The sequence below is a fragment of the Panthera tigris genome, chromosome A2 (assembly GCF_018350195.1).
Source record: "Panthera tigris isolate Pti1 chromosome A2, P.tigris_Pti1_mat1.1, whole genome shotgun sequence".
NCBI lineage: Eukaryota > Metazoa > Chordata > Mammalia > Carnivora > Felidae > Panthera > Panthera tigris.
Genome location: NC_056661.1, coordinates 123,675,276 through 123,688,795, shown reverse-complemented (window position 1 = coordinate 123,688,795; position 13,520 = coordinate 123,675,276). Strand labels below are relative to the sequence as shown.

At 40.9% G+C, this 13,520-nt stretch overlaps 1 protein-coding gene across 2 annotated transcripts in view; it reads right to left on the bottom strand.

Moving 5' to 3' along the window:
* Window positions 1-13,520, bottom strand: part of BMPER (BMP binding endothelial regulator) — a 247,186-nt gene that overhangs the window by 78,332 nt on the left and 155,334 nt on the right. For both annotated transcript variants that reach the window (XM_042969737.1, XM_007078567.3), the window contains exon 12: window positions 992-1,321. In XM_042969737.1, coding sequence (XP_042825671.1) covers window positions 992-1,321 — 330 coding nt within the window. The remainder of the gene's footprint in view (window positions 1-991; window positions 1,322-13,520) is intronic.

Below are 13,520 nucleotides of genomic sequence, written 5' to 3'. Positions count from 1 at the left end.
CATAATTGACGCTTTGACACTGTTAAATTCTCACAAACACAAAAAGCAAGAAACATACTGATTTCCTCAAGTATACACCAGGAGAACATGAAGTTCAATATCCAAAAATATGCATTAACCAAAGGTAGCATGGAAGGAACCATGATATAACTGAATGTGTAAATGAGCTGAATTCATTTTGGGGGCCGCTATTGAAGGACTGCGTTCTGCTTCTAAGATGCCTCGTTAGCTATGCCATCCCGCAGGCAAGAATTTGAGCCTTCACCGAGCCCCTGGAGTAACCTGCTAGCAACGATGAACAGTTTGGCCTTGGGGGGATGTGTCTAACAGTGGAGTGGAATAGAGGGCCCAGTGGGTCTCAGGTAACATGGGATGCTGAGAAAGAGTAGTGGCAGCACCTCCGTGTACCCAAGCCTGGGGGACAGTGCTTTCAGAGCAACCTAAGCATCTTCCAGTGGAGCTCATGGTTCTAGACATCAACCCAGCAAGTACCTTCCTCATGGTCCAGAATGGACAGCACTGCTGGTCACACAGCCACGCACACTCCCATCTGCACACACACACATTTGTGGTTTCCTTTTGAGGATTCCCCGCGCCCCCCCCTCCTTGGACAGATGCTAACAAGAAAACTCTTCCTCACAGATGTGAAACTGCACATTATTGGCTGAGCTGGGAGAAACACTGACAGTTCCAAGCTGGACATCAATGTCCTAAAACTGCAACAAAACATGAGAAAGAAGTTATTTGGAGCGCACAAGTGCTATTTTCAGAACGAGGATGTCAGCAGATTACAAGGGTGGTGTGACTGGTGCCGGACTGCAAGGCTCCGCGGTTTGCAGATTTCTCCAGCTATTTTGTGGTATCTTCCAGGTCTCAGGCGGAAGCCCTGGTGAGCAGGGATGAGGCAACGCCCGCTGCAGAAACACTGAGGCGGCGTTGCTGTGCGGGTTCGTGAGGCAGAGGCGACAGCCAGAGGGACCCAGAAGCCCACCTGCTTTGGTCGTCACTTTCAAGAGGTAGCCATCCAGGTCGATGTGGAACTGCGGCGCCTGGCAGGGCAGCGCGATGCGCGAGCCGTTCCAGCGCACGGTCAAGTGCTGCTGGAGGCTGACGGTGCTGGAGCCCAGCACCAGGTCCACAGACTTGGTCCAGGAGAAGGAGCGGGTCCTGCGCGCGTCGTTCTTCACCAGCACCTGAAAGGGCGAGGCAGGGGAGGAGCAGTCTTTTGTCAAAACGTACTGACACGTCCCCTGAAAGTTAAATGTCCGTCCGTCAAAAGTGTTGTAGTGGGGATCTCCGAATACCGTGCAAACGCCAGGCTCTGCGGATGAGTGAGAGACAAAAGCAGGTCATAAAGGATTCAAAGGATTCAAAGAGAAATCAGGGGTCCCTGCAATAAACCTGGAGGGAGCACCTGCCAGGCAAGGGAGGGTCTTAGCAGAGATGCACTAGTGGAAATCAACTTAAAAAAAAAAAAAAAAAAAAAAAAAAAGAACTGGTTGTTTTCAAAGTCTGTGCCAAACCTCACAGGGCATGCAATATTTCAGGTACTTTTATACGTGAAAGTTATTTATAACACTTCCAAGTTTTTAAACCATCTCTGTTTTGGAGCCTTGATATACTACTATGGTCTTAACATAAGCTATGGAGAAATAAAACTAAGATAATTTTGTGCACAGAACTGGCCTCACTGCATAACACATATAAACAAAACCTAAATAAATAAATAAATAAATAAATAAATAAATAAATAAATGGCAGCAACATAAATGACAATAGAGCAAAGTAATAGTATTATTTCCATTTAACTGATTCAAAAACATGTGGAAACATCGTATTCTAAATGTCTTCATGGGTCTTCATTTCTTAGAGGTATTGTATTTCATTTTTTAGAGGTATTATATTCAACACCCATGTATTTACTAAGGACCAATAAATAGAATTGCCAAATAGATACATGTTTAAATACCACTAGGAAACAAAGTACTAATAAAATTAATAGTCCCTGTGTTTTTTACAAATATAAGGTTCGATATTTTGATCTGTGTATCAAAATCTAAAATTGGGGAAAAATAAATTGTAAAACCCATCATTTAGTAGATTTAGGAAATTCCAATGCATTCATCACTTCAAAATACCATTCATTCAAATATTTGTGAAACCCAGGTAAAGTTTTACACTTGGAGCATCTCAAAAAGTTTTAGAGAAAATTAAACATCGTTTCTTTTTCTTAAACAATATTTGGCATTGATTTGTTCTCCACGTAAAGATTTTTTATCTGTTTTCAGGGAGGCATGAACAACCAGGAAATGAGGAATTCATTTAGGTAAAGCAGCCAACATGATGAAAGAACTATAATGAAAAGATCAATTTCCAGTTAACACCAGCATAGGTCAAGAATATGAAACTATCCTATAAGCAATTGCTCTGAATATGTAAGAGAATAATTAAAAGTCAATACAGAGGGAGGATGTGCCAACTGATCTGATAGGACCAATGGGATCCAAGGCAACCATGTGCTTTTAATTTCTAAAGTGTTTGGAGAGTAACGTTGTTTTGTATTATGATACATTATGTCATTACATATGTCAATTACATTGGACTCCATATAAATCACATGTATTTGCAATTTGGTAAATTAACTGCCTGTTCTAAGTTAGCTTTCCTTGTCAATAACTCATAGAGGCTCAAAAAGATACAGATTTTTGTGTGTAGGATAGTTCCAATGAACAAATACTTCAAGGAATATATAAAAGGCACTACTTGGGGGAAGAGGGTGGAAGACCAGGATGGGGAGAGGAGCTTTGAGAGCTCAGTGACAAAATTTTAATTTGCCCTCCATTTCTGTTCCTTTCTTGTCCTTAATCGTTTTTTTCCTTGTGACTCCAACTCCACCCCCCACTTTCCTAATCCTATATCCACCCCCAACTAGTGTTCCCACCTATCTAACCAACCCATAATGCATGTTCCAGTCCTCTCTCCACACGATTGCTTTCAAAATTGTCCCATCACACATTTCCCTCACATTCTAACAAATGGAATCTCTCCCTGGCATGAAAATGCTGGGTTTTTTCATTGACAGGGGGCAAGGCAGTTCTTGGGACACCTTGCCACCAAGTGGCATCAGGAAAATTATAGTTCTGGGTTAATACTATCGTGTGCCACAAAAAGACTTGTCACATGACCACCAGATGCACCAAATTCAAGAGAAGGGCTTTTTCAGAGTTTTTAACACACCCAAGAAATCACCCAGAACCAATCAAGGCTTTTGAGCTTTCGAGCTTGAAACAGATGGATCTCAGCCTGGAGAGGCCAAGGCACTAATGGAGGAGCTGAAATATTCCAGAAGAAATCCTCTCTCAGCTGGGAGCAGGATGAGGAAATGCCTACACCACCTGCCCAGAGTCTGCAATTGGCAATCCTCTCCTTGCACCATGGACAATCCAGGGCTTCTGCTGGTTTTCTGACAACTGCAACCAAATTATTATTAATAAAACCAGTAAGAGCTAGCATTAACCAAGGAATCACTACCTCCCGTAGTGCTGTTCTACATGCCTATTGATCCCGGATACATTGTAAGAAAATGGATATTTAGATTGTCTCCTAACATTAAACAACAGCTAAGCCCTTGGTAGTAAATCCATAACATGAACTATTATCTAGTCATTGAAAAAGTTTATGAATCATGTTCACGATTAAGGAAATACTTAGTATGACATGTTAAGTGAAAAATAGGAAACAAATTTCTGTCTACAGGATCATCTTAACTGTGTTAAAATAAATACACACACACACACACAGACTGTAAACTGTGGTTATTTCTGGGTGGCAGAACCATGAGTGATGCTTTTCCCTCCTTTCTTCCTTTTGCTTTTCTGTTTTTTGTTTTTGTTGTTATAATTTTGTTTTTAAAGTCAAAATGTGAGCGCTTGTACATAAGACCAGTTAAATGACTGAGCAAATCCTCAAAGAAGCAACAGAAAATATATAGCCTATGGTGGCCCCAGGGAAGGCTGAGCTTACTCATAGCTGGGCAGAAAGCAATGAGGGACATCCAGGGGGACCAGGCGAGGGAAATCATGTGTGAACAAGGCTGTCAGGAAAGATATTTTTCAAGAGGCCCTAACTTGTGGAAGAGAGGGGTTTGGAGATCAGAATGATTTTTCTGTGTAACAGCAAGATAGAAGAGGCCAACAAAATTTCATGACGAGGAAGATGCTTGAGAATTATGTGTTGCATTTGGGGACATTTGTATCATGAGCTAAAATAATTTTGAAACTTGGGCCCTTTTTCCTGGCACCTCAAGGTCCCCATGCCAGATCCTGCAGGAGCAATGAGCATGTGCACTGGAGGATGGCTTAAAGTGCGAATCTCCAGGGACACACAAGCCACCTAGCTGGAAAGGACAAAAGCTAGACAAACATTTAAGGGACACAAATGAACATTGTAAGCTCATACCATTTTTTTTCCAGCAGACCCAGTGAAATGAGCTGCAGTCCAAAAAGTCCAGATGTCTGGTCACACTATTCTGGAAAGCTTGGAGTGATGGTTAGAGCTAGATAAATGGACCATTCTATAACTAACCTTGTTTGAATGTGTCTAAGTCAGAGGATGGAGAGAAAAATTCCAATTTACAAGTACTGGTATGTTTTTTTCTAAGTCCTTTAAATAAAATCATCAAATGTCATTTTTGGTTTGGTTTGTTTTCCTCATATGTACACAATGTCTAAGCATAAAAAAACATTAGAAGTATATAAACCCAAATATTAAGAGTGGGTTTTTCTTCTCTTAAGTAATAGAATTATATGTGACATGTATTTTCCTCTTTCTTGTTTATGTGTATTTACATTATTATTTACATTACATTTCATTATTTACAATGACTAGGTATACTTTTGGAATAAGAATATTTGCCTCACAAAATTAAAAACACTGGATTAAAACACATTGCTTTGATGTTCCATGCTTTAATAAGATTGCAACTAGAATTAAGAGAGTCAGGCTGTTTCTAAAAACATAATTCCAATATTTTTCTCTTAACCTCATCAGGTATAGGTATTTCAGCCACTGGTATATTTATTCTAATGAAATGCCTTCCTTCTGAGAGCAGTGATTATTCTCAAAACATCAGTCAAATAAAATTAAGGGAAAATTATACAGAATGTTATAAAGAAAGTAAGAGAAATCAAACAGACTCTAAACCCCTCTCCCCAAAACACAACCAAACAAAAACAAAAGAGAAAGGAAGAAAAAAAGTATCATTCATGGTTCTGCGACCAAGAAATAACCACCGTTTACAATTGTGTGTGTGTGTATGTGTGTGTGCCGTGTGTATGTGTATTTTAACACAGTTAAGATTATCCTGTACATGAAATTTTATTTCCTCGTCACTTACCATGTCGTAAGATTTCCCCAGTCATTAAAATCACTTTGAAAACATAGAAAATGACTCTCATCCTCAGTCCTTTTCTCCTGCAAAGAGGAGGGTTTCCCCTACTCATGGCACCACAACACCACACAGATCAGCACATTTCCAGAAGTGTCCTAACCACAAGAAAGTCTATCAAATAAGAAACGGTTTTAAACGTTTCTCAACACAAATTGCAGGGAATCAGGCCCTGTGGGACTCTGGGTCCTTGGGTCATGCAGGGAACCCCAGGTGGGTAAGCTTCGTGATGATGTGCCAAATTTGGGTAAAGAACCGGGAAAGGGTGGGATTAGAAACACTGCCCTTAACACAAGCCCTGATGCTGTTGGTCTACGCTCCTCCTGAACATGACGTAAGCCTCTGACATAAAAAGGCTGTGAGTGCCCCAGCAGAAACTGAACTTCTGCATGCAGGAGGCTCTGGCCTCACGCACAGGTGTCCCTGACAGCTGTTGCCCTGCGCACTCCAGGGGCCAACAGATGCTCCAACAAGCGGCACCTGGATTCCTAGAAAATTTTGCATCTTTGTCTTCTTAACTAAAAATTTAATCTAACTTTACTGTGCGAATGGGGGCGAGGGTGAGCAGAAAGCCGGTAGTAGGTTTCTTTCTACAAATCTATAATTCACCAGACAGACTTACAAATCTATATAAGAAAAACTGATTTTCAAAAGTTGAATAGGCACCTGAAACTAATATATATATATATATATATATACACACTATATATACATATATATACACTATATATATATACACTATATATACGTATATATACATATATGTATATACATGTATATATACATATACATACATATACATATATATACATACATATCTACATTATATATGTAGATATGTATGTATATATATGTATATACGTATATATAGTGTATATAGTATATATAGTGTACATATATATAGTATATATTATATACATCTATATATACACTATATATACATATATATGTGTGTATATATATGTATACATATATAGAGGCATATATAGTGTATATATATATAGGAATATACAGTGTGTATATATATATATATATATATATATATATATATATATATATATACACACACACACATATATTAAGTTGAGTAGGGATACCGTTAAGAATGTAAAGTTCTTTTCACATATTTTCCATACACTCACCAGTCTCAAACAGAAAATCAAAGAAAGCAGTCCATACCTTCAAGATCTAATCTGAAATACACCTAACCCCAAAGCCATGGCTGACTTTCTAGGGCCTCCCCAACGGAGCCCAGTGCTTCCTCTCACCTTCCCCCCTGCAGTAGCCTATGGCTGTCCCACACTTGACAGTTCACAGTACATGGATCCTTCACTTCCTGGTTCAAATGCCAACTCCGCACAGTGCCTTCCCCAATGACGCAGCATCCCTCTAAGTCCCCCAAGCAAAACTGACCAATGGTTCAGATTATCTGGGACAGCCTTAACTTCAAATGCTCCATCCTACAGATGCATTATGTTTTTCAGTTTGAGGGTTAAAAATGTCACCACCAAATCCACTGCAGACTTATGATAAATCAATTTCTTCCATAACTTATAGTTAGAATGTACCCTTAACTCCCAAATCAGGTTTTAAACTCCTTATATGTAAGTTCTGTTCTCAGTGCCTGGCACACTTCCTCGTAAGTTGGAGGTATATACATACGTATTACATGGATTCATCTTGCATTACTCACAGAAATGCCTGCTATAATACAAGTTAGCTATCCATAAATATTTGTTGAATGAATGGGTTAATTAATTAAAGAATACATGCTAGTAGAAAAAGCTAAACTGCCCACACTGAACTTACTAAAATAGATGGGTAATGACTAACATACAGCAGGTTATCAACAGGATTTTTCTTAACCAGTTAACTAATTGGATCATTCATTAATGCTCTCAAAAAAAAGGAATTAAGGCTGCAGATGAAATTAAGGCTGTTAATCAGCTGACCTTGAGATGGAGAGATTATCCTGGATAATCCAGGCAGGATGAACATCATCACAAGCATCCTCAGAAGTGAAAGAGAAAGGCAGAAAAATGAGCGTCACAGTGACATAGCACAAGGTGGACTCAGCTTGCCATCGCTGGTTTTGAAGACAGAATAGGGTCTCAAGCCAAAAAGGTGTTAAAAGCCTCTAGGTGTTAAAAAAGATGAAAACAAACAAACAAACAAACAAACAAACAGGTTCTCCACCAGAGCTTCCAGAAGAAACACAGCCCTGCTGATACCTTGATTCTGCCCATTCAGAACCACTTCAGATTCTGATCTTCAGAACAGTATGTGTTGTCTCAAGCCACAAAGTCTGTGGTAATTTGTTATAGCAGCAATAGGAGACTAATACATTTGGTGATAGCTGAGGTGAGTAGTCTAAAGTGACTAGTTTATGCCAGGAACCATGCCAGACGCTTTCCACATTTTGGCTATCCCCTTTAATCCTCACTGCTTCTCTGCACGCTGTATATTATTACCTTAATTTCTTAGCAATGCATTCAGAGACATTGCCATGTTGCCCGTGGTCACTCGGCCAAAAGCAGTAAAGACAGAGTCCAACCCAGCTCTGCAGCTCTGAGGCCAGTGCCTTCCTCATCACCACTTGATGCCTCCACTTATACCCTGTACACAGCATCCTGCTCAGTGGTCGTTAACTAGCTGGGATCACAAAGCTCTTTGGGGATCTGAAGAAATGTGTGAGACATTCTTCCTCCCAAATGCACAGAAACGTATCCACTCAAATGTAGAGGTTCACGGACTCTCTGTCCCAAGACTGATCAAGGAATCCATCACCTTTAGCTTAAGAACACTATCTAGAAGTTAATTATAAATGATATTATATGGTTCTCTTATTTGATATGTTTATATTTCATCTCCCCAACTACATTACACATTCCTAAACTCAGGGTCTGTACCAGCTTTTTATCCATTTCCTCCAGAGGGCCTTCCAGAATACTGGAAACTCACCAAACTTGTTAGAGAAGATTCAGTTCTGTCTCTCTTGCCATCCAAGCTCTGACCTTAATATGTCTGCTGTCTATAAACTAGAAATTATTATTTATCACTTGAGGGCTGTGCACCTGAGCTGAAAGAGGTGGGCTTCACATCTCTAAGTTAATCTCACTTTAGAGCTTTGCAAACATGAAATATGTTGCATTGAAGACAGTCCTGGGTTTGCATCCTAGTCTTGCCACTTAAAGACTACAAAATCATGCACAGACTACCTAGTATCACCTCAAGTTTGTTCACCTATAACGTGGTTCTAAAAACAATTACCTTGCAGGTTGGTTATAAAGATAAAGACAGTATTGGAAAAGCGCTGAGAATGTAATAGATGCTCAAAGAGTAGTTACTATTAGTTTTATTATTATAAATAGTATGCAAATCCAGCAAGTCCATATCCACTGCTGGTGAAAATAGGGCTGGATAAGACTGCAGCATACATGTAAAACATACATGTTTTGTTGTTGAAAAGACAACGTGAGTTGAGTCCATCTATAAAAGACATATAAGCATACATGTAAAACATACATGTTTGTTGTTGAAAAGACAACGTGAGTTGAGTCCATCTATAAAAGACATATAAAGTGTAGATCTGGGTCTACAACAGAGTAAGCCTTCTAGGCCAAAAGAAGAATGTTAATCAAGTCACAGGGCAGCTTGCAGAAGAAGAGCAGGACACCAATCTGACCAGAGTGGGGAGTTACTTCGGGAGATGTGAGACACCCAAAACGTCTAAATAAATTGGCCTGAGATTTATTGCCAGCATGAAAAGTTTAAATGTATTCCAAAGAACCAACATTCCTTAATGTGTTTCCTATAAAACATCAATCCTGCCTGTGACTCTGCCAAAATAAGTAGAAATAAAAAAAAAATCTCAGCAGCTCAAATTAGTTCAGGAGGTACTCCATACTCTATCACCCTCCTGAAAGTTTACCCTGCACATTGGCATATAAAGGACCCTGCCAATTCTGCAGCAAAGAGACATATTTAAGTTTACTTGACCCAGCATTTTCATCATGTATTTAATCACAGAAGCTTGTTTTGAAATATTATTCATTACTCTTCCTCAGCACTAGTGTTTTATAAAACAAACTTTGGGAAACTGCGAGAGACAGTGAAGGAAGCCGGAGTTCTTGTGAAGGCCAGGGCCCTACAGAAAGGGCTGAAGGAGAAAAGACAGAGGTTAGTTGCAGTCAATAGGTTAAAGCTCTGGCCGCTATGGAAATGGGAAGGGAATTATTTATTAGAAAAACAACACAAAGAGACAATCAAGCAGATTTGATGACTTATTAGCAACGTGGGGGACAAAGGCCAAAACGATGAGAAATAACCTTAAGGCCCCAAATCTGTGCAGCTGGGTTAATGGGGGTGCCAGAATTCAGTCAACAGATAGGGGTTGGAATCAGCCGTTCATTTCTCCATCCAACTCCCAACCAACACAATTAGGAGAATCAATGGTAGCAACTGTTAATAAAATTCAAATGCAGTACTTTGGAAGAATGTGGTCTCCAAAAAAATTAGGAGCTGAGATCTACCCTATTAGCATCTTGTCAAGAAGTCGTGTGTGAAGATCCTAAGAAATCAGAAACGTGAATGAGAGAGCAACTCTAGGAGGGGTACTGTGGAGGCAGAGCTGTGAGTTCACAGGATGAGAAGGTGAAAAATAAAAGGAGAAGAGATATGTGTTCTCAGGACAGATGTGGAAAGGCAGAGCAGAGGAGCGGAGCAGGGGCGAGGAGGCTGGGGGCGGAGAGTAGTAAGAAGGGATTGTGATCAGAAGAAAGAATGATAGTACTCATAAATAAAAATTTCACATCAAAGGGAACTACATAGTGCAGCTAGTGAGTCATTTCTCCAAACTCCCAGGGAAGGTTAGAACTCAAGTGTAACCCAAGAGACTGGAGGTTAAGTGATCTCATAAATGTAGATACGTTTTTAAAAGGTGAGCAAATACAAGTGCTTTCAAACAGAAGCCGCTAGTCATGCAGAGAGAAAAGAAATTGGCAAACTTCATGTATGTTTGGAGGCAAACCTCTAAACGAATAAAAATGTAGTCAACAGAGAACATAGAATAGTTCTCATAAGTGTTGGCTTTGGAGTCCCATAGAGCAGCGTATCAGCTGCCCTCACCCTATTTATTTTTCAGACTCTTAGATCTCTCATTTGCAAAATGGAGCTTCTACTCCGTGGATCATTGTGAGGATCAGAGGACAGGATACACAGAGAATGTTCATCACAACACAGACTGACACAGACTTACACCCAATAAATCTTTACTGGCAATAGGACCAATTTTAGTGGCAAGAGATGTAGCAGTTTTTATTGTTCTTGTTTTGCTCTTAGTAGACGTGACCTCCAGAGAGGAATAAATCTGCCTCGGCTTTGCATACAGTAATGCGTAATTTATTATACAGTGTTTTCTGTAAAGTGAAATATTCATTTCAGAATCTAGGGTCTATATTGTTTGTTTGGTCACTTCACTGTATTTTCGGTACACCAGTGCTAAGGGGGTTTGGTCACCAGTTCTTTCAGTCAAAACCGGGTATATGCATCTTTTTCCAAAATTCAAGATGGCAGCCTTGACTAAATGTACCAGATGTCTAGTAATGAATTTATATATCTCTTTCTGTTCAAAACATATTCTTTCAGGGGCGCCTGGGTGGCTCAGTCGGTTGAGCGTCCGGCTTCGGCTCAGGTCATGATCTCACGGTTTGTGGGTTCGAGCCCTGTGTCAGGCTCTGTGCTGACAGCTCAGAGCCTGGAGCCTGCTTCGGATTCTGTGTGTTCCTCGCTCTCTGCCCCTCCCCCGCTCACACTCTGTCTCTCTCAAAAATAAACATTAAAAAAAAAGAATATTTTCCTGGTGCACCTGGGTGGCTCAGTCGGTTGAGTGTCCGACTTCTGCTTAGGTCATGATCTCACAGTTCATGAGTTCGAGCCAGGTGGGGCTCTGTACTGACAGCTCAGAGCCTGGAGCCTGCTTCAGATTCTGTGTCTCCCTCTCTCTCTCTGCCCCTCCCCTGCTCATACTCTGTCTCTCTCTCTCAAAAATAAACATTAAAAAAATAAAAATAAAGAATATTTTCCTAAGCAAAGACCCAAAGAGGCCATATGTTATGTAAGAATGAATATTGGACCAGAAAGTTAACAACAACAACAACAACAAAACAGGTTCTCATTCAGCTCTTCTAGTTAATACTACCAAAGAGCCTCAGTTTCCTCACCTGGAAAGTGAAAAGGTTGACCCCATAATAAAGGTTCATTCATTTATACAATTCTTTGGTGCTGAAATGGTGATGAGTTTGAGTGACAGAGCAACTCTACTCTTTTTTCTTACTCCTGGTGGAAATTCTACACAGTTATTTCAAGTTTAAAACTATAGTATTTTAATACCGTAAGTACAAAAATTTGGAAAGGTCTTCGTTTATCACTGAAAATACCTCAACCCTGAGTTGCCAGACGGCGGGGTGAGGGGTGGGGTGGAATCTGGAAAACTGAGTGGACATGGAAAACCAAGCCAGTATGATTTGTCAGTGGAGTACAGAGAACACCAACTATCACCACTCTGCACCCAAGCAGGCATGGAGGTGTCACCACGTAGATGAAAGCCTGGGCACTGAAGTGGGCATTTCCTCCAGGGTAGGGTGGAGGGAAATGCTATTAAACTGGAAACTCCTCCTAACATCCTTCTCCAATTTCTAATCCTTAACCTTTATAAAGCCCTCCGGACCTTCTCTTCCTTTCCCAATTGCAACTGGTTGTTAAACCGTATAAAATGACAAATAAGGCAACGGTAGATATTCCAGCCCAGGCCCTGGGGCCAGATTTCACTATAGGAATTCAGGCTCCACACTTACCTTGGGCATACTTCTTAACCACTAAGCCTCAGTTCCTCAGCTTTAAAATGGAGCTGATAACAGCACTTGACTATAAAATGGCTGTGCGTATCAAATAAAGAAGATCAAACGAGACAGCCCACGAAAGTGTTTAGACACAGCGGACACTAAATAAATATTAGCTGCTGCTGCTGCTGCTACTGCATTTCTTGCCATTATTATTTGATGATGATGATGACTGTTAACTAAACCATCAGAACTTACCAAGTACTTACGCCCTGTATGGACTACAACAGGTGGTAGATAAAAGATGACCCCTGATAACCTCAGGCTCCTCTTTCAGCTTTTCACCAACCCATGGCCAGAAATTGTAAAGTAACGGTATCCCTTACAACAGAGCAGCAAAAAAAAACCAGGCAACAAACTGGTGTCCTCATGTCCCTTCCAACGCTGCTCCTGCTGGTGTGGGATTTCCTAGCCACCACGTGTGACACAGTTGGGTTTTATTTGCCACCTCTGTCTGCTGGTTGAGCCTCAGGAGTGGTGACAAACCCAACTCCAGATGCTCCGGCAGAAACTTCAGTGGCCACTTAGCTTAACACCTCCTTGGCAGGGTTAAAGTCAACACCCCAAATTCTTATTCTACAAGCATCTTGAGCTCTGGTTTCAAATTTCCTTGCTTTCCTGAGTTAAGGACAGACCCTTGGTGTTAAGGGACCTGGAGTTGCCTACAGTCTCAGGGGCCAGAAACCTTGCTCCAACACAGAATTACTAATTTGCAGAACCTCTGTCAGTGGAGATTTCTCATAAAGTGGGCCTCGAGGTCACAGTTTCGTTAAATTGTTGTTGCAGTCCCCCTCCTACAGCCACTCTTTAATTGGAGATACCTGTAGGCATGCCCAGGGAGTTAAGTAAGGTGTGCCAAAACCAACCAGAGCAATTCCACAGCCCCTGTCCTGGGTGCACGCAGCAGGCAGGGCCCTCTCTGAGAGCAGGCACACTAATGCTGTGCACAGCTGGAGACTAACCCTGGGGGAGGGTTTAAAAAGTCACCTGGCAACTGTGAGCCTCCTTGCACCCTGAGTTGCTGAAATCTGATATTTCCTGTTACTTGTGGGACGTGTAGCTGAGGTTATGTCAATTAAACGCACATCTGTGCTCTGTATACCGTACCCGCCTTTGTGTTATGTAATCTTGAACTTTCCTTTTGAGTTGGGATTCTGATGGTTAGGGCTAATGTA